The sequence below is a fragment of the Cydia amplana genome, chromosome Z (genome assembly GCF_948474715.1).
Source record: "Cydia amplana chromosome Z, ilCydAmpl1.1, whole genome shotgun sequence".
In the NCBI taxonomy this organism is placed as follows: domain Eukaryota; kingdom Metazoa; phylum Arthropoda; class Insecta; order Lepidoptera; family Tortricidae; genus Cydia; species Cydia amplana.
The window spans coordinates 12,900,642-12,928,120 of NC_086096.1; the positions used below are offsets into that span (position 1 = coordinate 12,900,642).

The 27,479-nt window shown below is 39.3% G+C and overlaps 1 protein-coding gene across 1 annotated transcript; it reads left to right on the plus strand.

Annotated features, from left to right (window-relative positions):
• The first annotated feature begins 369 nt into the window (after window positions 1-369).
• On the plus strand, window positions 370-25,404 carry LOC134661605 (uncharacterized). Its single transcript, XM_063517745.1, has 12 exons — window positions 370-547; window positions 8,872-9,614; window positions 10,086-10,202; window positions 11,966-12,054; window positions 16,655-16,788; window positions 18,464-18,583; window positions 21,522-21,779; window positions 22,710-22,828; window positions 23,155-23,281; window positions 24,069-24,169; window positions 24,255-24,516; window positions 24,781-25,404. Exons 1-12 carry the CDS (start codon window positions 494-496, stop codon window positions 24,907-24,909), a joined length of 2,253 nt encoding a protein of 750 aa, XP_063373815.1. The 5' UTR covers window positions 370-493; the 3' UTR covers window positions 24,910-25,404.
• Window positions 25,405-27,479: the final 2,075 nt, after the last annotated feature.

Sequence of the window (27,479 nt, forward strand, 5' to 3'; positions counted from 1 at the left end):
AAAACCGTCGTCCCATCCCTAGAATATCACTCTATGTGTCAAATATTTATAGTCTGTGGTTTGCAGCGAAAAGTGGACGCCAATTATTGGGCTGTACATTCCTGGGTTGAGCAATCCCAGGTCGAGCATTATCGGTACGGGCCAATAATATGCGACCAATATTCGGCGTTCACTAAATGGATTCGTATTATTGGGTCGTGTATTATTGGGTTGAGCGTTATCAGGGTGTACAAGCTTGGTCCGTGCCAATAATATGAAGCCACTGTTTGGACAGGGCAATAATGTACAACCCAATAATTCGCGTCCAAAAAAGTGGACGCCAATTATTGGGCTGTACATTCCTGGGTTGAGCATTAACCGGACTCTTATTCGTCACCTTCAGTCAGTTCTGATAAGTGTCCGGTAGTACGTGGTTGTGTACATCTATAAATAGTTTCAGATTTGCAGTTTTTAAAACATCCTGATTATCCAAAACAAAAACGGAGTTTGTACCATGTGGCCTCCGGTTAGCGAGCTTCTAATGCCGTTGCCGTCTACTACAACCGAGGTAACATAGTAAATAGTTTTACTTTAAAGCCACCTGAAATCTCGACGAATTGGTATAGTTGTACAAGATCATTTTTACGTTATAGAATAATGTTACGTAATTGTAAGTGGTATTAGGCTCCTGGTGAACTATAAAAGAACGAAATCCTCGCCACGTGGTTATTACGTAAGAAAATTATGTAAGGATTCAAGCTTAGGGATGATTTAATCGAGCCGGCGGCATCGAATGACCGTTATTAACCGTTTCAAAGCTGTAGGCCATAATCGTTTTCAAATTACTTTGGTGAACTTTTTAACCAATAACAAATTGATTATTAAAATGTACATGTTTCAAGAATAAAGAACAGTTTAACCATGGTAGATCGGCGGGGCCGGCTCCACCGCGAAGCGAAGCGGCGTGCGAGTCGTGTCGTAAACAGTATGGTGTTGGTGTAAACATAAATAATCGGTAGGCGCCTAAAGCGCAACTAGTGAGCGAACTTGAAAAAACTCCCAAATAAACATTATTGCGTAATTAGTGCATTATGTAACATATGTCTTTTCCTATCGTAACGTATTGATAGCCAATTTGGTAGTCTTTCTAATTGGAGTAAAATGTTAATAATATCTTTAAATATGCCTACAAGCTCGACAAGATAGAATTAGTTTCCATATGCTATATTAGAACTTAGGTACAGTCAGCTGTAGAGAAAAGGTACCCCCCTCTCCCATGCATAGAAGTTTGTATGCATGCAAAGGTGCTAAGCGAATAGTATTGCTGACTGTACAGGCATTAAATATCGACACGAACAAAATACCAAAAATATGTACACACCTTGGTCTTAATGTATGGGCAATAAGGTCGTGTACATGTTTTTGGCACTTTGTCCGTATGTATACTTAAGCCTTTACTGTACCTAAACCTATATTCCTTCTTTCACTGTGAAAGTTGGTACTTATAGCGGAAAAAGTGCATAGTATAACCTCGATATTTTTAAGCGTTTTTTTTTCGATAGCCACTTATTCAAGCGTCGTTCAGCCCTTAGTAACCTAAATACCCTAATTTCGCTCGGGTACATGTCTTGTTGTTTATTTTTCGTGTATATAAGAAATAACGCAGTAACGGAAAAGCAGGGCTCAATCCCCCCTGAGCCCCCCTTTTCGAAAGCATATGAGTCCTTCCATGAAATTTTTGACCTACCGACAATAGGCGCAAGCCCCTCTCCCCGCAATTCAAGCCCCTCCTAAATGAAAATCCTGGATCCGCCGCTCGCACAATTCTACAAGTAACTTTTAGGTATCGTATAGTTTCCTTTACTGATATGTTACTGTTGGAAAGCTATGACAGAGCCGACAAACTGAGATACTGGTACTTTCAATAGGTATAATAAAGGTAAAAACCGCGTCAAAATCCGTTGCGTAGTTTTAAAGATCTAAGCATACATAGGGACAGACATACAGCGGGAAGAGGCTTTCTTTATACTATGTAGTGATAGTATATATACCATTACCAAAAGCCAGTTCAGTTCAGTCAGTTCACACACCAGATGCGTAGGTATTCAGCACGGCGGCGGCGTTAACACGCTTGTTTCGGGGTAGGAGCCGCAGACGAAGTCGTGCTGCATAGGTCTTACGCATCAGGTCTGGCCTGGCCAGACTTATAGTTGCCATAGCTGAAGGTAACCGAATCAAACGAGGATCAAGCGCACATACAGCGTGCTTACCTTACCCTTTGTTCTTTGTTCCACCTTATACTCATCAGGACGACTCAGGAGGACGGTCACCATGGCCTTAGTTGTCAGAAGTGCGCTGGGCGTTTTTTGCGTCACCACGCGATAAATAAGGTTCGCAGGGCTTTGGTCTCAGCCAATGTTCCCTGTGTCCTGGAGCCTTCGGAATTGTGCCGTTCTGATGGCAAAAGGCCAGATGGTCTTACATTAGGTCCTTGGCAGAAGGGTGGGTGCCTCTTACCATCGGGACGCAACGTGTGTTCAGAATCAGAATCAGATCATTTATTTGCTTTTCACATATAAATACATGCAAATATAGTTATAAAATATACTCTAAGGTACTAGCATTAGCTACTTGGCCCCGTCCCATCTGAGTCACACAATCAGCGCTGCTGGTTCGGCTGCGAAGTATGCGGCTAAAGCTGGAGGACCTTGGGAAGGTCCTGCAGGCAAGGCTAAGGAGTTTGTGTGGGAATTGAGTCGGCGACTAAGAGATAGGGGTTGCGAAGTTGCGATCCTCACTCCGGATCGTACCTGGTCCAACAGATCTTGGCAATACAATGAGGCAACGCTGCCAAATGTCATGGGGACGTTTGGGCCGGCTACAGCTCGGGGTAGCACCTGTTGCGGATTACAGCATTTGTAAGTGAGTGACAAATGGCGTTATTCATAAACGGTAGCTAACTTAATCAGTTGATGATCGTCGTTTGTCCCTATCTGTCGTTATACCATAGAGAGGGACAAACGATGATCATCAGCTGATTAACTTAGCAGACGTTTATGAATAAGGGGGTTAGTCAGTAGCTGATTTGCTTTTGTGTCCACTTGACGAAGCCTGCGTAGCTGATCACGAACTATGGATGGACTTGTTTCTACTTATATTAATTCTTACCTGAACAAATTAATATTTAGAGTCATTTTAATCATGTACAACTTTTTAATACTAGGCGCAACGTAAGAAGTGGTATTTGACAGTTATGAATTGACCCTTGAGGTACAAATTGTAACCCGACCGCAAACAACAGCAGTAGACGAAGTGTCGCTGCGACGCTAATGGTTTCTATGTATTTCTATACCTAGTAACTTCGTGTCGCTAACTACGAATGTTATTTAATTACCTTACCTACTATAGACTAAATTTAATAGATAGCTATTTTTGTGTAGGTATTAGTTACGTTAGTTCTATTCTAATACAGTAGCTTAAGTTAAGTTAAAAAAAAACACTCAAAACTGCATTAGTTTGATTCGCTCGATCGATGCTGACGCTGAGAAAACAAGGTATAGTCGGCAGCAAAAGTAGTTAAGCGGGTGAAGTATTCGAATTGAACTTAATAATGCTTTATTGTTATGAGAAAGAGCGCGTGCAGGTACCTTTTGAATATCTCACCCATATTCCCTCACGAATCTATGAGGGTTGACGCTGCAAGTTTCAGCGTAGCGAATTCTTTCGAAGCGTTTTTGTCGTGGCCTACGTTAGCATTTATCATTAAATGCTTAACGCTGTGCATAGAACGAGACCTCTGTTATCGTTTAAGGGTTGCAAATTGTAACAAATGACAACATCTAAAATAGAAGGCTAACACGTTTACCCTTCAAGTCTTAAATTCATAATCAGCCATTGACATAGAGATCTAGGGACTGGCTTTACGGGCAATAATAATGAGGCATGACAGGGGCCAGTACAGCGGTGTGAAATCGCTACAACGCGATTGGTTGGTGAGTTCGCATCACGCGCGCGATTGGTTGACGAGTTCGCATTACGCGCGCTATTGGTCGCAATTAGTTGCGTTAGACTGCACGATTGGCTGGAATTCGTGAGTAACACCGCTGAACTAGTACCATTTTTAGTGCCCCATTAGCCCGTCCTTAGATATTATACGTCAATGTAATCACCATATCTCGGTATAGACACCTGTCTAAGGTATACATACTTAGGCTACTTCAGCTGCTTGTAAGTTTTTATGCTCGCCTACCTATATCCTACATCAACACGACTACCCGACAGTCCGCCGGTTGTTCGAAGGTATCATTACAACCATACTCTTGCAAACAGCTTCACATAGCTACCTACCAGCCTACTTTAATAATTACGTATAAGTATATACTCATTGTTGTCAACACGTAAATGACCAGTTGCGCAAACATTCATGTATAAACATATGTATGATATGTACTCTACACCTTGATTTCAATAATAATATTATAAATGCGAAAGTGTGTCTGTCTAGCTGTTATCTTTTCACGCTTAAACCGCTGAACCGATTGGTACAGAGGTAGTTTGAGTCTCGGGGAAGGATATAGAATAGTTTATATCTCCGAAATTATCCCGTAAGGGTGCAAAACGGGTTAGGAAGTGTGTAAAGGGAATTAATAAATTCTTAAAAAGGACTAGACTATCGTTTAACTTTTCGTAAATACTATGAAATGTGTATACATTTTTGACAAAGTAGCCATCCCTTTAGGGGGTGGAAGTTTGTATGGGGAATCAATAAGAAGCAGATTGAATAGAAAATAAGCTACCCGAATTACTAATTCCACGCAGACGAAAAGTCGCGGGCATAACTAGTATGTATATAAAAGCAACCGATTATTAATAGATACCTTATGCTAGCTAAATTTGTTAGTTGTCTTGCATATAAGTTTTATTTTTGTCCGACGAACTTGAAATATTGTAATTAATATGTCAATAGGTAGGTAAGTCCTTCATAAGATGAAGGTGGCAAAATCCTCTTTTTGGCAAGTTTTGTCAACTTATTAGCCCCGATTAGGTATATACTAGAATTATGAACGTGATCAAGCTCAACTCAACAAATAAATCAACAAACTAGCAATTCACGAAATTGAGCTAAAGATATCCGAAATTTCAAATCAATCGAATACTTGATAAAGGGTCAAATATTATTCTAGTAATAGTAAAATCAACTACAGATTTAAAGTAATTAATAGCTTATAAAATAGAGAAGTCTAGAACAAGTAATTCTAGCTCTTGTACCATCAATCACAACGTAGCGCGCAAAAATATCGGAGTAAAAGAAATAATATGAATTGCATTTATTCTGGTCCTCGACACTAATCATATTACGAGATTACCATATCAATTATTGGATTTCAATATTAGGTTAATGCATTGCTAAGGCGTTAGGTTATACTGGCTAGAGTACGCAGGTTTATATTTTTGTATGTAACAGACTAGTACCTTTTAATAATATTTTTTTTAGTTGCTTTCATACTCGTATTAGGCAAACGAGTGTCGGGTTCTTCTATGCGACAGTGTGAGAGTTATTTATTTAGACCCAATAAGTACCTACACAAATTACCTTTTCTTGATTTAACTACGCCTACATTTGAACAAACACATCTATGAATAAAATTGATTACGCTTGATTTTTTTGATAATCCTAATTCTCATATTTCACAATGTCAAATTAATGCAATTAAAACTTATTTTATAAAATATTTACAGTTTCCTACAAAGTTTCAGTGTTACTATGAAAATCGGTACTTTATGACATTCATCAACCGACAATGGCACCAATGGCAAACATATTGCCGTCTTGTAATTTGGAAATGACAACAGAAGGAATAAAAAATTCTCGCTAAAATTTATACAAAATATAACCTAGATCGTAAGTGTTTGCAAACTTAGTTTTTGCTTTAAAAAATAGTTAAAGATAAAGGGTTAATATATTTGCGCACCTTCCGCCGATATGATCGATTGAAAATTTAATATCCTGGTATACAAGTACCGTGTGAATCCAATACACTGTATCTGTCTATCGTAGTTACAGTGTATTGGATTCACAGAATACATAAGTGACATATCAAGAAATTGTAGCTCAACCGGAATCCGCGAATAACGGATTGACCGATATAGTTGCAGTTTCCTGTAACCGATATGTGATACTTACATGTTAATGCCGAATATTGTGTTATGGCAATCACTTTCCTGTGAGCCTTTATTGTAACCAATTAAACATGTAGGTACAGGCACCGGAGTTGAGATTGTCCACAGCATATCTCGTATATGTAATTACAGTGGGATTTTGAAATTAAGTAGTTTTCTGTTTTCGTTGCAACGAGTTTAGCAACTAACTGCAAGATTGCGGAAATCTTTCTTCAAGGTATTTACCTTAACTATCGTGAGCTTAAATTACATCAGTTGTTCGTTCATTCACTACCTTTTTTGCAATCATCTCTATGAACTTAGAAATCTGTGTAATCATTCACCTCAACTTTCCTTCCAACACATAATTATCAACCATGAAAAAATATTGATCACCGTTCGAAGAATATTTTATTAACAGCTGTATGTACTTTGCTCAATCGCTAATAAGCAATAGCTAATCAAGGCGACTATAACTAGCTCATAATCAAAGCAAATATGCCTAACTATACTAGCTCAAGCTAAAATAAATAATAATTAATATTTGGGGACAATCTTACACCGGTCGGCCTAGCCCCAAACTAAGCAAAGCTTGTACTGTGTTGTGTAGGCACTAATAGGCGATGGTATATTTATGTACATACACTACATACATCTACATACGTAATGTAGATAAATACAATACTTATATATGTACAATGAAAACAGCCATGACTCGGGAACAAATATCTGTGTTCATCACACAAATAAATGCCCTTACCGGGATTCGAACCGGGACCATCGGCTTCATAGGCAGGGTCACTACTCTACCCACTAGGCCACTATCGATTGTTTAAATACCTATTCCTTCCAGCTAGGTACATAAATCTTCGTCTTTGTCACAGTAAACTTCAAAATTTGCTTCAAAAATTGTTTTTATCAAGTTTAAAAAAAAAGAACTGGTTATAAGTATCTGTACTCAACGTTTCTATGTGGATACTGCGCATATTGAGCAATTGAGCATACACAAGGGCTGCGCGAGGTAGGAAGCGGTGTACAAAGAAAATATCCACCACTATGCGTTTTGCACCACTCCGCTTCTTTTCTAATATCGTGCATCGTGCAGCACGTTTGTCTTTAAAATGTAAGTAGCAACATTATAGACTGTTGTGGCCGTTGTGGGGTATATCCTCCCGAGTCCCCCTTCTCATTATTGCAGTTTTGAATTTAATATTTAATCCGTAACATTTTATGCTTTTGCAATAGTTGGTACACTCGTCGGAACAAAATGTTTAATTCAGTCATATTTTAAAGTATTTTTTTGGCTGTTGCTATGGCTTAAAATATTCGTGCTCAATGTTATCTAAGTATGTAAAATGTTCATAATTCTAAACAGCCCCATGGGACTGTATAATGTGATCAGATAGCGCGCTATGTGTGTGAATTTGTATTGAATATGTAATATTCGCGACTTACATTACAACAGATAGAAGGGTTACTCAGTAATCGTACGTAGGTAGAGCAGTGCAACCGAGGTACAGGCATACAGAGTCAGTGTGCCACTAGGTCGCGTTATATAACGCGCCGCTTACCCGCGCTTTGCGTAAGACTATTGCGAGCAACCAACCCCAGACGATGACTGTGTTCAATGGCGTATTTTATGTAAGCGCTTAGTTGACGTATATGCAAGCGGTCGCCGCCGCCGCGCCGGCGGATAGCGGCTCCAACTGATGAGAGCAGTTTCTAGCCGTATTCTTATTGGAACGGGGTCAAGTGCATCGCTTAACGCGCTCAGGTTGCGAATAACTTACAATATCAAATAGGCTGTAGATCATGAGAAATAATTTTTTTCCGTGAAATTTTGTACATTTACATATGAATACTACCTAAATTTAATAATTATTGCCAATACTTTTACGACATATTTATCTTAAGCTGTTCTTGTTGTTGATCTAGGTATAGCTAATAAGCCGAATTACGTATTTAGCATACGACGATTGAATCAAACAATAATAATTACAAGTACAAAAGATGGTTAATCCTACTAATCCTTACTAATACTGTTAGTACTGTTACCAATTCCAGCTTAAACCGCCGGACCGATTTAGATGAAATTTGGAAACAGTTTGAATCCCGAGAAAGGACTTAAGATAGTTTTTATCACGGATTTTTTTTCCACGTAGATATGTAGTTCACAGGTGGAATCTGGTTTAAACTATGTCTATATATCTCACAACGAGCCCATACATCGATGTCGACTAATGTATTTTCGTATAAACATACGAGCGCGTGAATCAATACAATACAAATATTCTTTATTGTTCACCAATATGAAAAGAAACATGACATACACATTAAGCCCATAACATAACTTAAACTATTTATGGTAGACAACAGGTGGTCTTATCGCTAAAGAGCGATCTCTTCCAATTCAATTATCAGTTTGTGTCAATAAAATACGAATCGGTGGCGTTAATATATTATTCAACAGAATAATAGAGGTGCAGTTAGCTAAGGTCGCTCCAGAAAATCAATAGTGCGGAGTTGAAATGCGGCTGGGCTACTCGAGCAAAATGAAAAGCTGTAGCCAACTATCGCCAGATTCAGCGCACGTAACTAGGAGCAACAAGTCGGGACACACGTGGCTATCAAAACTAATATGTATAAGTATGTACATGTGTATGCACGAAACAAACTCTTGAATTTTGGACACGTAATCGAGTTCAAAATTAGAGTCAGATGTATTATTTTCAGGTCACACAGAATGATATCCAACCAGAGCTGCAAGGCAGCGCACAAACTGTCGATTGTCGTACAAGAGACAGAGTTACTATTAGACGTTCCTTACGTCGGGTAGCTCGCACTGAACCGTTATACAGGAGAGCAAACAACGCCAGACAGCAGCCCTACACGATCAGCGTCACTCACCGGCACAGCGATCCGGCTATTGCGGCCACCCAGGACCAGGACCACACTTTACAATTAGGAATAACTAATGACGATATTCAAGCTGCAGGAATTCTTATGTTATTTTCCAAGAGCCATGCAGTCCAAGGCGGCGAATTAAGCTCGCATCAAGAGGATCCCGTTAATCCTACAACACAAAGCGCAATGTTGTCAAATAACAGTGCAACGTCGCCTAACGACTGCACAGCTCCGACAAATTGGTTGCAAACATTAAGAAGGCAACCGCGGCAGAAACTGTTGCGGGTTCTTCGTAATTTATCGATACCACCATTTGATTTGCCGCGCGAGGGACGCGGTTGGAAGAGCGACGTGAACGTCCACTTGATGATGTCGTGCATGATGGTGACGCGCGTGGTGCCGAGCGTGCCGGTGCCGCTGGTGCTGCAGCAGGCGATGCACGTGGCGGGCCAGCTAGTGAACCTCGCGCACCTCAAGAAGATGCCGAAGGAGCAGGACATCTGCTGCGCGGACTGCGGCGCGCTGCCCGCGTTGCCGGTCACGGGCCAGTGCGGACACACCCGCTGTATACAGTGAGCATATATTTCTATATCTTTTTATAATGAATTAAATCGCACGTTATCTGTCGTGTCACTTTCGCAAAACTATTTTAACGATTCTAATTTCTTACTGTTGATATTGTACGATCCACATTAACCAGTGCACTATTTAGTCGAGGCGCACCTTACTAAAATAAAAGGATTTTGAATCATTAAATGGAAGCGCACATTATCGCCAGCAGTCGAGATCGCACCGCCATTTAAATATTGAATATAATCACTAATGTATGGTTTAATCACGAAAGCTGACGCCGATTTTACATGACACCTTTGAAGGTTCAGTACAAATCTCGCGCCAGTTCTTATAATAGAGATAACAGTAGCTGCATCCCGACAACAGCCGGCTGATGTGAATCGTAAAATAGATGAGAATGTAACCGTTACTCTTGTACTGTATTGTTATTAGAAGTCGTCAACACCTGTTTGATGTGGAGTTATTCGTAGATGCGTCAAAAGCAATTCGTCGTGTACATGCGGCGAGGCGGCGCCGGCCGACCTGCACGTCGACACCTGCGTGCAACACCTCATCGGCAAAATACTGTCGAACAAACAACCGTCCAGGTGACTAACTTTGAGGCTATTGTCTTATGTTCTTATTATATGTTACACTTTTTTCACATATGGGACTTAAGTGATTCTAGCTCTTAGCGTAATTAAACTACCTCATTTTTGGTATCAATAACTGTTAAACTGTTAAAGTTGCAAATACAAGTTTGAAGGGCCAGTGTTTGCGAAAGTACAGTCGAGCTTAAAAAATGTGCTACGGGGACCTGTTTGGCATTTTAACGAAACTAGTACAACGAACTCATCTAAATTTTCGTAAATAAACGTTACTCGTTTACTCGACTATGGCAATGGTAAAAGGAAGGATCGCGATTGTAACAGTTTGTGTATGTATAATGACCTGAATGAAACCTGCATGCATCGGTGAAGATATTTATAATTTAGGTATTTTATTTATCATTCATTTTAAATACCCCTATAATTTTTTAAAGACTTATCGAATGGCCACACCTGTGAAGCGGAAAAATATTCCCCATTTAACGTGTACGAGAAATAATTAGAATCGGACCAAGTTAACTCTTCATGGCATTAGTAATGACAAAGTGTGGGAATGATATCATAAATGTCAAATTTCTATAATAATATGACGTTTGTAATGACACTCCACATTTCGTTGTATCGAAGTAGAGTGAGTTTTTGTTTTGTAGACGATCTATGTTATACCCACGCCAAATTGCACCCTTACGTGTTCCTGTGTGACTATACGGAACACTAAAAAACGATATTAGGAGCAAATAAATATACACTAAATAGCTCACGGATGGATTTTAGCGCGCACAGACTTTTGGCTGTAACGGACATGACGAAACTATAACATATGTCTAATAGAGTTAATAGACCATATAAACCTGACCTGATGCGTTGTAAAACAATCACTGCACCTAGCAAGGTAACGTGTTGTTAAACTCGATTTTATGTAGGTATATAGTTGCTGGTTCTATAACATACACTGACTTATACATAAAATATATATTTTAAATAACAGACAAGATACACCGTCTCGCGTCTTATGAAATTTGGAACTTAAAATAATGGTATAATATAAATTGAGACATTAACGGGGATTGGAGTCAACGGCACATCGTGAGAGCTGAAACCCTCCGATCGGTGTTGCCACTGTGGCCAGCAAGATTGTCTAACGGCCTGGCCACGACATTGCGCGACTGGCTTCGTTAGGTTGGAGCGGGACACAGCGATCGGACGTTTCGTTGAAACCCGCGTGACGGCCATTATATACATATAAATAACTAAATATACAAGAATTGCTCGTTTAAAGTTATAAGATAAAATAATAAAATTAAGAAATCTACGTAGTTCCAGTCAATAAATAAATAAGTAATTAATGAAGATATGATTAGTTCAGATGACATTTGACTAAATGAAGATAACAAAATATATAAATTATTTTTAAAAGAGACGAAACTCAATCTTTGCCGTATCATATTTTTCCGTGTTATATAACAATCATACTATGTATTAAATTAGAACTATGCCTATGGATTAAACAGTTATTGGACAACTATAATGAGCTGCCATATAAATAATTATTCATGTAGCCCATGTAGGTCAGTCAATATTTAAGCTTCTTTGGCACTCTAAAAGCTCACAATTACCTTTTCTTTTTATTTAAAAGGAAAAAAGTATATTTTATGTTGATTGCCGTGACTATACCAGAATAATATTCGTTTCAATAATAGCGGCCTCTTAAACCCGCCCTTATTGTAGGGTATGTTGTTAAAGCTACTTGTTTTTCTCCGTAGGGTTGCCTTGAGAGCATCGGAGCGACCACCTGTTAGAGGACAGCCACTGCATGATTTTGTCTGCGCGATTCTCGGCAGGGTTATTCAAGGTCAGTGTCTAGTCCCTACGTCACTAAACTAGATAGCTCTAGGTACTACTTTTAAATTCTTTACCTATAGGTACGTTTTGAATTTTAAATGCTTAGCATGCTACGTTTTAATACTTTGTCAAATATTACTTATCTGTTAATTTGCAGTGCTTTGTTTTGTGTCATATACAGACTAATACCTAATTACCTAACTTTCGTTCACCTGTCTTGCAAATTAAGTTAAAAATTAGTCTTGAAGTCAGTCATGGCAAATGTTTAGTCGTCCGTGGATAGCGCATTGTGTTTTCTGTTTTTTTGTGTGTATACAGATGGTTTAAATCATTTAGTATCGAAAAAATGCCTGCAATTTAATACTAACATTTATTATAGAAACATTACATACTTCCTTGCCGGATTTGACTGTTTTTGTATTTTGATTTTAAGTACTTCGACTAGAAACAGTTTGAAATAATTTGTGAGTATGATATTATGAAGGGAGTTTGTACACCATACACCTCCAGGCCGAAACTTCTCAGGTTCCAACTTAAAATTGTATTTACATGAACTACGTTCTTCAATCCTCCCATAATTTATAAAGTTGAAGACTAATCGAGATATTGTCTAACAACCAAGAAACGTACTAAATATGAAAAGTGCACCCCTATTTAACCCTAAGCCCTAACTTGGCTCGGTCAATTACAAATAGGTATGTACGTATTTTCCACAAGCTATATTCGAACGAAAGTGGATATGTTTATGTTTGGAGAATGCGCTGCGTCGTGTTTTCAAGTCAATGCCCACCTGACATTGAACGGTGACTCTTAATCTAGACTGACACCGCTCTACGTCACCCTTAAAAAATATCTCGACACCTTCAACTATACCAATGTCAAATACTTTGTATTTATATTTTATAGACTACTAAGTGATAAATTATGGAAATTGTAAAGACATTTTCATTGTAATGAATGTCACGTAGTCCTCTGGTATGATAGCGAACCGACAAAACTATTATGTAAATCGTCCATTTGTTACATAGCCGTTATGTAATGACATTGTAAGCGAAGCTATCGAGAGCGCCTGCCCGCGCCGCCGCGCCGGGTCGCAGGTTACGATAGGCTCAACTACAGCCGTATGTACGCCTTCAGATGATTCATCTCAGCTCTGCTGCTAATAGCCGCAGGTCAAACTCTATCTTCGAAACTCTACTTGCTCATATAAATAATCGAGCAATTGGAGCAAACCCTCCTCTTACAGTCGGTCCATGAAATTTTGAAAATGTTTACAATAATACCGAATATTACACATCTTTACATACGAATCCTAATACGTTTAGAATATTTTCTTTCTTGGCAATCTTCCATGATTTACACCCTCTTATAGTATTTTTTTGCTCGATTAGGCGCAAAAGGCTTGCACTCCGGATTTTTTTTTATCGAAGAAAACTGTTAAAATAACAATATCAAGTAGGTTTTTATTATTAGCCGGTAATTTACAGGTATAATACCTATTTTGAAGATTTATCCTGCAAAACAAATATCATCAAATGTAACGATGTAAGCATACACACTTAGTTCTAAGTTAAAAAGAGGTGAACGCCGTAAGTTGAATAATTAATGTTTTAATTAGGTATACCGATAAATAATGTACTTACCTATTTTCAAAATTGCCTCGTCTATTAGTAGTGTTTTAGAAAGTTAAATAAAATCAATCAAGTTGCGTAGTAAATTCAGTTTTAAATGTGGAATCTGCGTGCAACTGCGCAGTAACAGGCGGACGAGCTTCGTCGGGATTGGCCGACCCCGCGCTCCCGCGGGCCCATCGAGGCTCGCTCCGCACTCAGTTCCAGTTTATGGGTCACCAAGACCGGTTGAGAGCTCTTGGTCCCTTTTAACTGGCTCATAATACCAATTGTCATTCACCACTTACATAAGAGGTGATCTGCAATCGGACCAACAAACAAAATAGCACTTGATATCCTTCCATAATCTCTCTCCTGATTAGGTTTGTAATGGGAGTTTTAATATTCAAATTCGGAATTATTGGCATTGGTCGTGATTTTTTAGATACGTCTTGATTATGTCGATGACGAACTTGAACGATGACTTCGTTCAGAAGATTGATGTCCAAATGATTAGAGACCAGCGACTTTGATGTTTGGTTCCTTCATCACGTCCCGCCCTATGGAAACTAGATAAAAGTGCCTATTACTTTCGAAGGTCAAGCTCTGTTTAAGTCTAAACCAAATCGATGGCTGTTTAGGACGGTAGAGGCTTTTAAAGGCAACAGCCGCATGTTTATCTTTATATCTACGATCATCTACTAGGTACTTACCAACCGGATTCACACAAGCCTACATTACATTCAATGAGTTTGAGTGTGTCCCCATGATCAATGATCATGTTCGGTCATATTATATTAAGAGACCATTAAAAGGCATTGTCATTGCACACCGAAGTTGCATAGACATTGGTATGTTAAATTGCAACGCAGTCATCCTTCGGGAACATGTTCAAATCTTGCTTACAACATTTGATCTAAACAGGCCATTAAGAAACTAAGAAACATTGTTAGCTAAGTATATGAAATAGTTCTAATATGATTTAATTCCAGACTGTTATAAATTAAGTCTGTACGCAGAAACCTCTTACGGAGACGTACCCTGATTTGGGCGTATACGTTTGTTGTATCACATTCTTCAATAATGGGTGATAATCTTGAACGTCATACGCCGTAATTAACTTTTGAACATAAACATAAATAGGTCTCAATTCCCACGCGAAAACGTTGAATAAAAAAATAATTATGAGGTCCCCTTTCGAACCCTAAATATCGCCCCTAAAATTAACATACACCGGTTTATATTGATATGAGATTCGATATTGAGTGTCCATGGGCGACGGTAATCGCTTACCATCGGGCGATTCGTCTGTCCGTTTGACTCCTATTTATACTCGTGTCATCCCAAATGTGTTTCTATGTAGGTAAAGAGTTCTCACGATTGCTTCCAAATGAATCGCCTTTAAGGTGATTCCGTAAGTTTTCAGTAGTTATACGGAACACTAAAAATATAACGATTAGCCGTAACCGTGATAACGATGTAAACATTAGGTACTTATTCATATGCTTGTTTGCGACACTACTAATATGTATGTAGATATAGTTGTTGATGGTTCAAAAGATATCGCAGAGCGTCTCGCGCGTCAAGTATGTAGATTCCGTTTGGCTACTGCTTAGTCCTCTTCTGATGCCAACGCCATACGCCGTCTGGTCGTTTTGTGTAGGTACTCTGTAATTTATTATAACCAAAAAACATCGTTCGGACCTCAGTTTAACGCCTTAAAAACTAATGTAATGAAAAATATATTACCATAACAGAGACAAATCTAATCAACCCACACAAATTGCATCAAGCGAGGCCTTTGATACCTTTGATGATATGGGGGGGTTCCAAACCATCATGCATATATGTAACTATGTACTTCTTTCTTCGTCAATTGCAAAAGTACAATTTTGATATAAGGTTGTGTAACATCGTAAATACTTGTCGCAATAGATTTTACAACACACGTAGTATATTTACCTACAAATACCAATATGTTATACCAATGTGTCCTGGCAAGACGCGGTATATTCGCACATACCTCCTAGGTAGGTCCTGACTATCCCAAATGATCACTACCTATAATTGTACCACGGCGAAACTTTACAGTCTTAATTGACTGCCATGTCAGTACCTATGTATTATGTAGCTCGGTACAATGTAACGACATGCAACAAGTTCAAGAACCACATATTGACAACACCGAGATTTAAAAAAAATACTAACTTACTGTTTAGCGAATAAATCAAAATTACCTTTATTTCACAAATGCGTCAGCTCGGTTTTCAAAAGTACCTACATTATGTATATGGAAAGTGAACCGTAACAGTTGAGTTCACCTTGACTAAACTTGTTGAAGTAGGTATGTAAATGTTACAAACAAAATTAAGTTTGACACTGTAATATTCTGAAGTATTGTGGAAACTAATTAACTCAAGTTTAATTGTGTAAGGCTTCGATGTATAGCATTTTGGGTGACGCGTGAAATGACATAATACTTATTACCCTAGTTCAGTTCGTAACGATATGCCGCTTTGCGCTTGTACCTTGAACTATGCGTTACATAACGAAACGCAACAACTCCTTAGCAAATTATGTAACGTTGTTTTATACGAGCCGGGCAAATGTCATAGACAAATCGGGCCTACCTACTGAACCCATCACATTTGTAAGTTACATTCGATTTTTAAGTTGACGCATATGACGGGGTACGAGAGGCGGATAACTCGCTCTTGACGACACTATTGTGATTATAACACATACATACGACATTTATACAATGGGCTGCTTTCTTATCAAGGACAACGTGTCTCCTTCATTCATTCATTGAATGGATCGAATAATACTTTCTGCCGTGTCCGCTGTCCCTTTTCGCGTAACCGGCGTAACATAACAGCTTTCAAGGTGATGTCTCCTAATATTTTAATATCCTATACTGACATTTATGAATGCGCTGCGAATTTCGTTTTAATTTTGTTAATTTGCGCAAATTCTCACCAATTTTTTTTTAATCAACAGAGAATTGTCAAGCATTGGCACGCCGTCGTACAGTTGCACAACGCTTGTCGCGTGGCCTTCGCGTCTCACTTACCATCTCTCCTGATAGCTTCACCGCGCCCGACGTGCCGGCGCGCTTGCCAATGACCCCCCAGGTGAACTTCACACCTTTCTGTCACTTCCATATCGGCCAAACTGCGCTTATAACACACTCGTTAAGACTATCGAGCGTATGTCCGGATGCAGAATTGCTGGTGAGATTTTATTTTTTTGATCGCCTGTAATGCATCTCGTACGAGGCATACGCTCGCGATTCTTTCCGACAATTAGTCGTTATTCATTTTGCTATTTATAATTTAATTTTAGAAATAATTAGTATGTGTATGTATATTTCAGTATAAACGCTCGCGGTTTGACCTCTTAAATGCTAGTATGTAAACGACACCGCTTTCGCATTACTTGCATTCAGTATGACAATGCAACACGCAGCGCGCCACGACGCCTACGCGTGTATAACATGTATACCTAACTGTATGTAATTGTGTTATTACATTGATAACTAAAAGTTACGACAGCTTGCATCCTTTTAGCCTAACACTAATGTGTTTGTATTGTGTTCTGTTTGCTTGGCGATAATTATAGCTGGTCAAGCAAATCTTGTCAGTAAATAAAGGCGGGAAACTCAAATGTTCTATGGGACGATATCCCTTCGCGCCTACATTTTTTAAATTTGACACCCTTTTCTTTCTACTGACAAGATCTAGTTGACCAAGTACATATAACTATTCTACTTTTATACATGTGTCTAATAATTAATTACCAAACCTGTAACCTTTTTTTTACCTATGGAATCTATAAAATAATAACATTAATAACTATGAACAGAAGAGGACATCGGGCCGATATAACTTACCTCTTCATTTACGGTCTTTATGCGAACTGTTCAGTTTAAACCAAAATTACTATACACAATGAAGCTACCGATGCTGTATAAGTGCATATCCGATTTTTATTGCGAATTAACTATCTGTTTCTGCACATAAGCATTATTGAAAGTATCTATATGAATATTGAGTGTTTTATTGTGAATTTATGATTATGTTGCGCCTTATTTTCCTTTTTTTTGGATCCATTTTGAATCAACTAAATAAGTAACAACAACACAAATCCAATTATAATTGACCAATAAAGCATTTTCTACGAGTACAAAGTGAATTGCATTATGCATTTCACGACATAATATTTCCCGTGCCTATTTGTTGTTATATATGTTGCACTAAACTCATGTTACACAGTTTTCGCTCGCCTGGCGAAAACTATCAGCACGCAGATTATCAAAGAAATCTGCCGCATAAGTTGCGTGCAACATATGTCTATGTACTATTATTACAAAGTATGATGAAGCGTTAAAACGCGTCCAGCGCGTCACTCACTGCACACTAATGATTTGATATCATTCTGGTGCAATGCATAATTTTATTTGTGTCAAAGTGTGAGTTAATATTTACATATTATATAAATTTCAACAAGCATTGCTTAACCTTATCAAGGCAAAAGCGATTTAGCGACCACATGTGGCACTTCAAACATATTTATATATTCAAAGACTAACCACAATTGCCGAATTGATCAACGCCATTCTGTCAACTAATTATATTCCCATGATAAAATTTATCAAACGTTTTAACGGTGGCCGGCAGGTGCAAATGACCCCAAATCTGATTTGATTATACTGTCAGGGAGGGTTAACCAATGCTGTTCGATGGTTTCGTTGATAAGAATGTGACGGAGGTTATGCACGGGCAGGGTGACAGTGTGGTTTGTGTGCAGGCGCGCGTGCTGCACGCGTGCGAGCTGATCCGGCGGCAGCGGTACCTGGAGGCGGCGGCGCACCTCGCGCGCGCCGCGACCTATGACGACTTTGACGTCGCCAGAAAACTGCTCGTACAGGTAACTAATACTCATTATAATAAAATTATAAAGGTGCTTTTGCAATAACAAATGACGCTTAATGCGATCTTCACATTGGATCCGTTCTTGTGTTCGAGAAATCGCTCCTGAATAGCGTTGTTTCGCTTCGCTCGCATACCGAAGCGGCGTACAAGTCTTCATCAGTCTAATAACCATGTAATTCCGAAAGTTAAATGTGTATCGTATCCCACTCAATCAGCTGTCCGATCCGATCAGAGCTATTAATCGAGCAAATATAGAGCCCATTCGAATGAAAAAGATGGCTTACGAGTATATTAAACAGTGATCGCTGTGGTCAATCAGTCCCAATGGCCGGCCGGCAAGATTTTTTGTAAGATAAATCCAACGACACTTGCAAAGAATAAACTCGTACTCGCACATCGCTATAGGTCTTGACATGGAGAAAGGTGACCTAATCGTGGCTGTGACACTAACACGTAAACGAACCGCACATTTGTGGGTGTTGGACTCTGAAAAGAGACGTTTTATTTTTGTTACTCAAATCAGTTTTAGTATGTATTAATAAAGTAATACAAATGAATTACGTGATTGAAGACCGTAATTTTAAAAAACATTCCATCCTTATAAAACATGGTAATATAACAGTGTCGGACCAATTACCGGCTTCCTAGCATTAGGTAAGCGACACTCTGGTAGAATGCACCATTAGTTGTTGAATCAACAAGCAAGTAATGGAGCTCTCAATACCGGCACCTATTGTTGAAAACATGGCGAGGATGTGCGAATGTTTTCTTATGACACAGCAGCCTAGCCCTCCAAGACCAGTGCCGCTAGGTACGTGCGTTCTCTACACGTAAACATCCTGTGAGTTACTCTTACGTATTACATGTTTTGTTTCAAAACAATTCGGAGAGCGTTTCAGATGGAAAAGTACTCTGAAAAGTTATTTATAGATTATGTTTGGGCTCTAGTTGTTAATAATAACTGGTATTGAGCTGCACCCTATAGCCTCGTAACTCGTAAGTCCTCACGTAGGTACCTCTTGAACTTTTATATAAACAAAAGAAAGTTCCAAATATAAAAGCACAAAAATGTCCTTGGTCTTATGGGGGTAAAGTTCATTGAATTGCGTGGATCAAATTACCTAACTCGTAGGTAGAATATTCCTTATCTCGTAAACCATTTCTTAAACAGTTGTGTTAAAGTGACCAATTTTATTATAAGGGTCGAAAGGTTATATTTTATTTTCTATTCATGCTTATGTACTCAAAAGATCTTGGTAAGTGCGCTAAGGTTGCCTTTTTGAGGCGCTATTAAAATGACTACTAGTGCCAGTAGCTTTAACCTCAACATTACAGTTAACCTTCTCACCGCCTCGTCAATTAAGTAATAAAGTGTCATCAATGCCATGTCAAAAATTGCACCTAACCAAAACCGCGACTTGATATGAAGTCGTGGCGTGTGGGGCATAAAATTAACTGACTTTATATCAAGTCAGTGGCGGCGAAAAGTTCAAACTATTCGTCTTTACAATGTAGAATGCTAGTATTAGGAATAAACAGTATCATTGTTCTGTTGTGTCGCATTACTGTTGCGCCATTCATCTACGGGGCTGAAGTAAAGTTACGTCACTTCGAAGTCGCGCCAGCCGACTGCGTGGTTGACGTTGAAATTGCTTGTTTCAGACACGGACTGATGCTTCGCGATCTGTATTGCCAAATTTCTGAATTATATCGAGGTTTCATAGAAAAAATACAAATCCAGTAATGATTGAATGAATAAAAACTAAAAATGAGCACCTTGCTAGGGTAGTTAGTTAGCAAGAGACCTTGTATTGTACCTAATACATTTAGAAAGGATATTCTGATCGAATTATGAAATTTTACGCATTCTCTTTTAATTACTACAATGGTAAGATAACAGTACATTAACCCAACAGGTTAAATATTGATAACCTCTATTCACACTTGTGTTATATTATAAGTTTACAATGTTTGCATGTTTCCTTTGCATACTTCGCGTTAGGTTGGTTGGATAGGCGTTGGTTGATCGAATTATAACCGTGTATTTGAAAAACAATCACTTGAAATGTATATGGATAGAACAGAAAAATGCGTAACTATTAACCCCACAGGTACCTTTTTATATGACATAGCATTTGCGGACGAACACTTACTGAAACATGCTATATTTAGTCGTTTAGATATGTACGAACAAAATAGTAACAAACTGCATTAAGTACATTATTGTTTATTTCCAAAAATATCCCCTTAAGAGTCACACGAACCCGCCGCCAAAAAGCCGCTCCCATACAATCGAAGTTACGCACTCATTTTAAAACGAAATTCTTAAACTACATGAATTTTATGGGTTATTCCCACTAGTTACCATCAAGTTGTTACCAGTGGTAACTACTGGGATTTTTTTTCTCACCTTTTACCACTGGTAACTGGGAAAAATAATTCCCAGTAGTTACCACCAAAGTCTTGTTAGAGGTAAATACTAATAATAAAAACAGTATAAAATAGTATAGTATAAAATCCCAGTAGTTACTACTGGTAACAACTTGGTGGTAACTAGTGGGAATAACCCAAAAATTGTTAGGTATACAAAGAAAATAGAGCGAAAGGTTTTGTAGGTATGTAAAACTTCTACCCGCTAATTATTTCATTCGTAGGACAAAGGTAAAACGTAAAAGGTTCATGTGACTCTTAATTCCTTGCCGTGCATGACAAAATCGTATCATTAACAACTAAATAGGTAGAGCAAGGAAGTTGCGGTCAAAAATGAGGCGAGGGGTGAGCAACACTCCTTATAACCAGAGGGCCTACCGCGATCCACGTTCGACGTGTTACCTCCCTGTCACACTTATGTACGAATTTACAAGTGCGACAGAGAGACAGTGAGTGACATATTTGTTACAGAGTGTTGTTACTGAGTGACATATTTGTTACAGACAATAGCGATCCTGCTGGAAGAGCAGGAGCCGGAGCAGCTAGCCCGCGAGCTGTCGGCGGCGGTGGGCGGGCAGGCGGCCGACACTTGGCTCACGCCCGCCGACCTGGAGTGCGTGCTGTGCCGCGACACGTTCGTGGCGCCCGTCACCACGCCGTGCGGACACACCTACTGCCGCACCTGCATCGCCTGCTCCTTGGACTACAGGAAGGCCTGCCCGCTCTGCATGCGCGACCTCACCAACTTTAATCTCGCATTGGTTAGTAAACTTAGTGTAAGGCCTGAGTGGACGCTCGATTGGGCGTGCGGCGTGCATGTTAAACAAATGCAAGCGTATAGGAGTGGCCTTAGTGCACGCTGCTCAAATCCCTTGGGAGCTCGACGCCACGCTGCACGCCCCGCCGAACGCTCCGCTTCGAGCGTCCACTCAGGCCTTACACTTACATTGTTCTCACCTCGGTTATGTTTGAAGCCAATGTTATGTAATGCATTAAACTTGTCCTAAATTCTTGAACAGTAAAAACTCGGATTAGGAACATTAATATTAGTTTCCTTTAAATCCAAAAAAACAGAGTTCCTACAAATGCACGACAGTACATAATTTTATGAATAAAATTAATATCGACATTAGTCAATCACTATCTGACCTTTGAATCAACAACAAGCTACTCTAATATTTTCTCAAGTGCCCGCTCCAACTTAGTAAATATAGCGGCTAACCGAAGTGAATTCAAATTGTAATAACCAACTTGAGCATGTACGTATTGATCAAAACCACAGAACAAGTAGAATGGCGATGCGAACAGGGTACGTGTCGCCGCCGGTTATGTCAAACGCTCGCATGCTAATACTCGCCCGCGCTGACCAAAAAACGTAAACATGCCTTTTACGCCACAATAACCTTCAGATTATGAAGCCAGACATCAAATCTATCTAAAGGAGGCGTATCCATTCACCACGCACACAAGTTTTTACTACCGTTGCGCAAGTGTTAGTAAATGTGGAGAGGAACGAGCGGCGACACCGGTTCCGATACTAACTGCGCGCGATAGCCATTCTAACCTCTTTAAATATGTTCTGTGATCAAAACCTTTTTTTACTTTTGAAAGCTGTACGATGAAAGCGTTACTATTTTACTGTCCGAACGAAAGACGTACGTTTTCAAACACATAACCTTTAATTTTTTCAGACTCGGCCATCAGGGTTCATAAGCGCAGCGTTGGCATCCATCAATTTGCGACCGCCGTCGCCGCCGCCGCATGATCCCAACGTCGTGCCGGTATTCATCTGCGTCACTGCCTTTCCCAAGTAAGTACCTTCATACGAAATGTGATTGTGCAAGTTAATTTTGTGCTTACTAACTTTAATTAGCAATAAGTAGGACTATCGGATCAAAAGTACGCCCCTTTTTCTTGTGCCCGTGATGGTATGAGACTTTAAATAGAACTACTGTTTTAAAAAGTTTATTGATATATTGACCAAACATATTGTCAGTAGAAAGATGCACAAATTTCAAAACTATTATATTAGATGGATGAAGGATCCTTTTCATCTACATTTTTCCAATATGCCGCCTTTTTGACTATGAAAATTGGTTTGGCAGACTGTAATAAAGCCGTATCCTGTTTAAACAGAGTGCCGTGCCCGCTGCTGATCTCCGCGCCGCGCTACCGCGTGTTCATCCGGCGGATCCTGGAGTCCGGCTCGCGGCGCCTCGGCATCGTGGCCAGGAACGAGGACCACACAGACTCCTTCGGAACGGTAATACATCATCATTATGATATAGCTAGGGTTTGCACGACGGATCTGAAATGTATGGGAATATCCGCGGATCCGGATCCAAATCCGGATAATTTCATACATTTCGGATCCGGATTGCAAACCCTAGATATGAGCGTTTTCTAAAAAAAGTGTACATTTCATTCATGTCTTCAAAATATTGACTTCTTGGGCTCATTTTACTCAGAATCATTTGTACATTCACGCCTCATACATGAAAAAATGTGTCCCAAAATTTTGTATGAAATTTTTTTTTCCAGTGCGTCACGTTCATACAAATAAAAAAAAAATTCATACAAGAATGTGACGATCAGGAAAGGAAATTTTTGGACACATTTTTTTATGTATGAGGCGTGAATGTACAAATGATTCTGAGTAAAATGAGCCCAAGAAGTCAATATTTTGAAGACATGAATGAAATGTACACTTTTTTTGGAAAACGCTCATATAGCTGTAGTATTTGCTACGACATGTTGCATTTTAGTTCAGTATACATCTCGGCAAATATCTAAAAATGAATAAATATACATAAAAATGTTCTACAGGTAACGCAGCAGCTTTGTAGGACTTAAATTGTTCAGTTACCACATGACACTTTATTGGCCTGTCAATTGAGCGTCTGCTGGTCCAGTAGCGCAGGGTTAAAAGCATTAGACCACATGTGTGATGTGTGTAATCAAGGTCGTAATTTTCGACTGCACAATAGTTCCAAGCTTTAGATATAACTCGAGTAGTATCACAAGAGTTAATGATCATCTGTTTTTTCCAGATGTTGGAAGTACGCGACTGTGTAGAGTGCGGAGACGGGCGGATCATCTTGTCCACGATCGGCGTTTCACGGTTCAAAATTGTCGAACGGCTGATGGACAGGTGCGACAAACACCGAATGTACATTAGCCGTGATAAATGGTTTCGATTAGTGGTCTGTCTTATTAAACATGATTTTTTTTTTCAGTTGCTTGGCCAGGGTAGAGACTCTGACCGATAAGATCCCCGAAGACCACTTCATCATAGGCATAATGCGTGACGTGGGTCTCGACGTGGTGCTAAAGTCCCTGATCTGGCTGAAGAAGTTAAAGAGGAGCGTGCGTTGGAAGCTGGAGCGCGCGTTCGGCAAGATTCCGCTGACTGTGGAGGAGGAGTGGTGGCGGAACCCCGACGGCCCGGACTGGCTGTGGTGGCTGGTGGCCAGTCTGCCGCTCGCGCCCGAGCTGCAGGTACATAAACGTATACCTATTTGACACCAGCATAGCTTTTCAAGCAAGAGTTTCTTACAATAAATAAAATGCTGCTTTACATACAGTGCTACCTAGCAGCTAGTAAAAGACCCGCCAGCGCATACCTTGTTCGTTAAAGATGGACGTAAAACTCTCCCCCCTCCCCCTCCTGCAAACGAGTTTCTATTTCATTTATCTCTGCACTTTACTGTACATGCCAATATGTACAATATGTACGTTGTATATTTGAATTGTTGCGTGCAGAGCATGATGATCGCGAGCAGCAACCTGCTGACGCGGCTGCGCGTCATGCAGCGCACGCTGCAGCTGGTCACCAAGATGCCCGCCACTAGCCCATTCGCCTACTCCCCGCTGCGAGACGACGCGCAGTAGGTGCCAGGTGCCAGTGACACGCTGGCCGGCCCGGCGCTCGCCCGACACTACAAAAAAGCAGGGTTATAATTGTGATTGTTACTACTTATCACTGCATACGGCACTCGCTAATCTAATTATAATAACATTCCATGCAATGCACCGAAATCAACTAAAAATTATTCCTTACAGTGTTCTATGTGTGGTTTCTGTTATTGAGCCATACGAGTAGTGTTCACCTATTCCGATCTGTACATCTTTCAGTGATTGTAGTATTGTGAGTATTGTGTTATAAATGTTGATTGTGCCTCAATATAAACTGTTCGTTACGATATTTAGGGTGACACTTCTTGTTAGTATTTCCATCGTAAGACTGTTTGTAGGTAAGGTTTATTGTTAAGTTTTGATTCATAGGTAAATGCCATGAAAGAGAAGGAAACTATTTTTGGTTTATTTAGTTTAAACACGAGTTGTTTATTATTGATTGCATTTAATGCCTATGTTTGTTCCCTTTATGTAAGAAGTTGTATTTTATGGAAGTTATAATTTTTTTGGTATAAATAATATAAATGCATAATTTCTCTTGTAATTCCATATATAATTACTAGTGTGTTAAGTCTTGTTTAAATTTGTATTCGTTGTAGCGTGATTGCCATTTAAAACACTATGGAGAATGTAGTGTATTATTGCCTTATGTCTTTTAAGTATAATTCTATCTACCTGGTTGGTCCATAGAAGGCCAACCAAACGGTATTTGATGAAAATTAAAAAACTGTCCATCACCATATAAAACGTGACCAAAATGTACCAGGGTGTCAAATTTAGAGTGAACTTTGTTATAAGTAATAACATTTTTAATAATATTATATAGAGATTTGCAAAACTTATTTCTGATCAAACCATTGATTGGTTGTTTGGCACATCGTCCATACAGCTTCATACGAACATCGTGCCCGATGTGTGGTCAACACATACAAGTAGCAATAAAAATAATGGCAATTACTAAAATGCAATACGCCTCGTGTTACTTGAGAGAATGAGCCCTAGTAATATTAACATAAATGAGTGATGTCTATATAGTAGTGGTTGTAGGAATAGTGTGTGTGTATGTATTCTATCCATTTGAGTATTATACCGCGCTTAGGCGCTAGACCACTAGGTTTCGGGCAGGACTCGAAACCTGAATTTTTCTAACAGTGCATATTGATCCTGATATTATCTGCAGAAAAATTAGTACCTGACTGCTGTAACAGTTTTTGTCTTGGCCGGTTTTTATCGGTATATATGCAATGAACTTCATGCACCTAATTTAATATAAAATAGATTAGGGGCCATACAGTTCACTCGGGAACTTTGTCAATTTGTGTAAATGATACAGAATTTTTAGTACCCGTATTCTCAGATATTACTCAATGATATTAAACTCAGTAAAGGTTACAAGCGAAGACAATTTCACCAAACCCGAATAAGGAGGTAATAATTAATTAATAATAATGGTTGATTTTTGTTATATATTGACATGTGTGGGTAGATAAGAAGATCTGCGGGTACCCCCGGGGGAAGTTCGGTTCTATCCAGCAAGCCAGCACACGTACGTAACATTCTGGCGACGGGATTTAATTCGGAAATAGACTAAAAGTGCATTAAACATAGTGTTTGAATGTTTAAAAATGTTATTTAGTGTGGTGAATAAAATGGCGGTAAAATTTTGTGAATTTCATATGGACAAAGACAATTGGAAAAATTACGTGAATAGGTTCGACTATTGTTTGCTCGCGAATAGTATTCAGACGGATGAATTAAAAAAGGCGAATTTCTTTGCAGTTTGTGGTCGTGATTTATATGATCTCGTTGAGTCTTTAATTTCACCGAAAAAGATCACAGACATAACCTATACAACGGTAAAGACCACGTTAGACGATCATTTTAATCCAAAACAAAATGAGATAGTGCAATCGTATAAGTTTCATATGAGGTGTCAATCGAGCAGTGAAAATATAAAAGAGTACGTGGCTAGTTTGCGTAAATTGGCTATAGAGTGCAATTTTACCGATTTGGATCGTACGTTGCGCGGCGACCGGTTACGACCGGACCGGTGGAGGACGGAGGTATAGATACTTTACTGGAAAAATATAAAGAAGTTTTTCAGTCTGGTTTAGGAAAGTACACCGGCCCGGTAGTAACCATACCTTTGAAACCTGATGCGAAACCAAAATTTTTGAAGTGTAGGCATGTGGCGTTTGCAGTTAAAGAGAGAGTTTTACAAGAGATTGATAGATTAGTTGCAGAAGATGTTTTGGAACCGGTGAGTCATTCTGAGTTTGCCAGTCCTATAGTACCTATCATTAAGAAGAATGGGAAAGTCAGACTTTGTGGGGATTACAGGGCCACTGTGAATACGGCTACTGAGACTGATACTTACCCTCTGCCTACGTTAAATGAAGCTTTTGCGGTTTTGCAAGGAGGAATTATTTTCAGTAAGATAGATTTAGAGCAGGCTTACACCCAGGTGGTAGTTGATGAACCGACTTCAAAACTACTTACTTTAAATACTCCTAAAGGATTGTTTCGGTGCAAAAGATTAGCTTTTG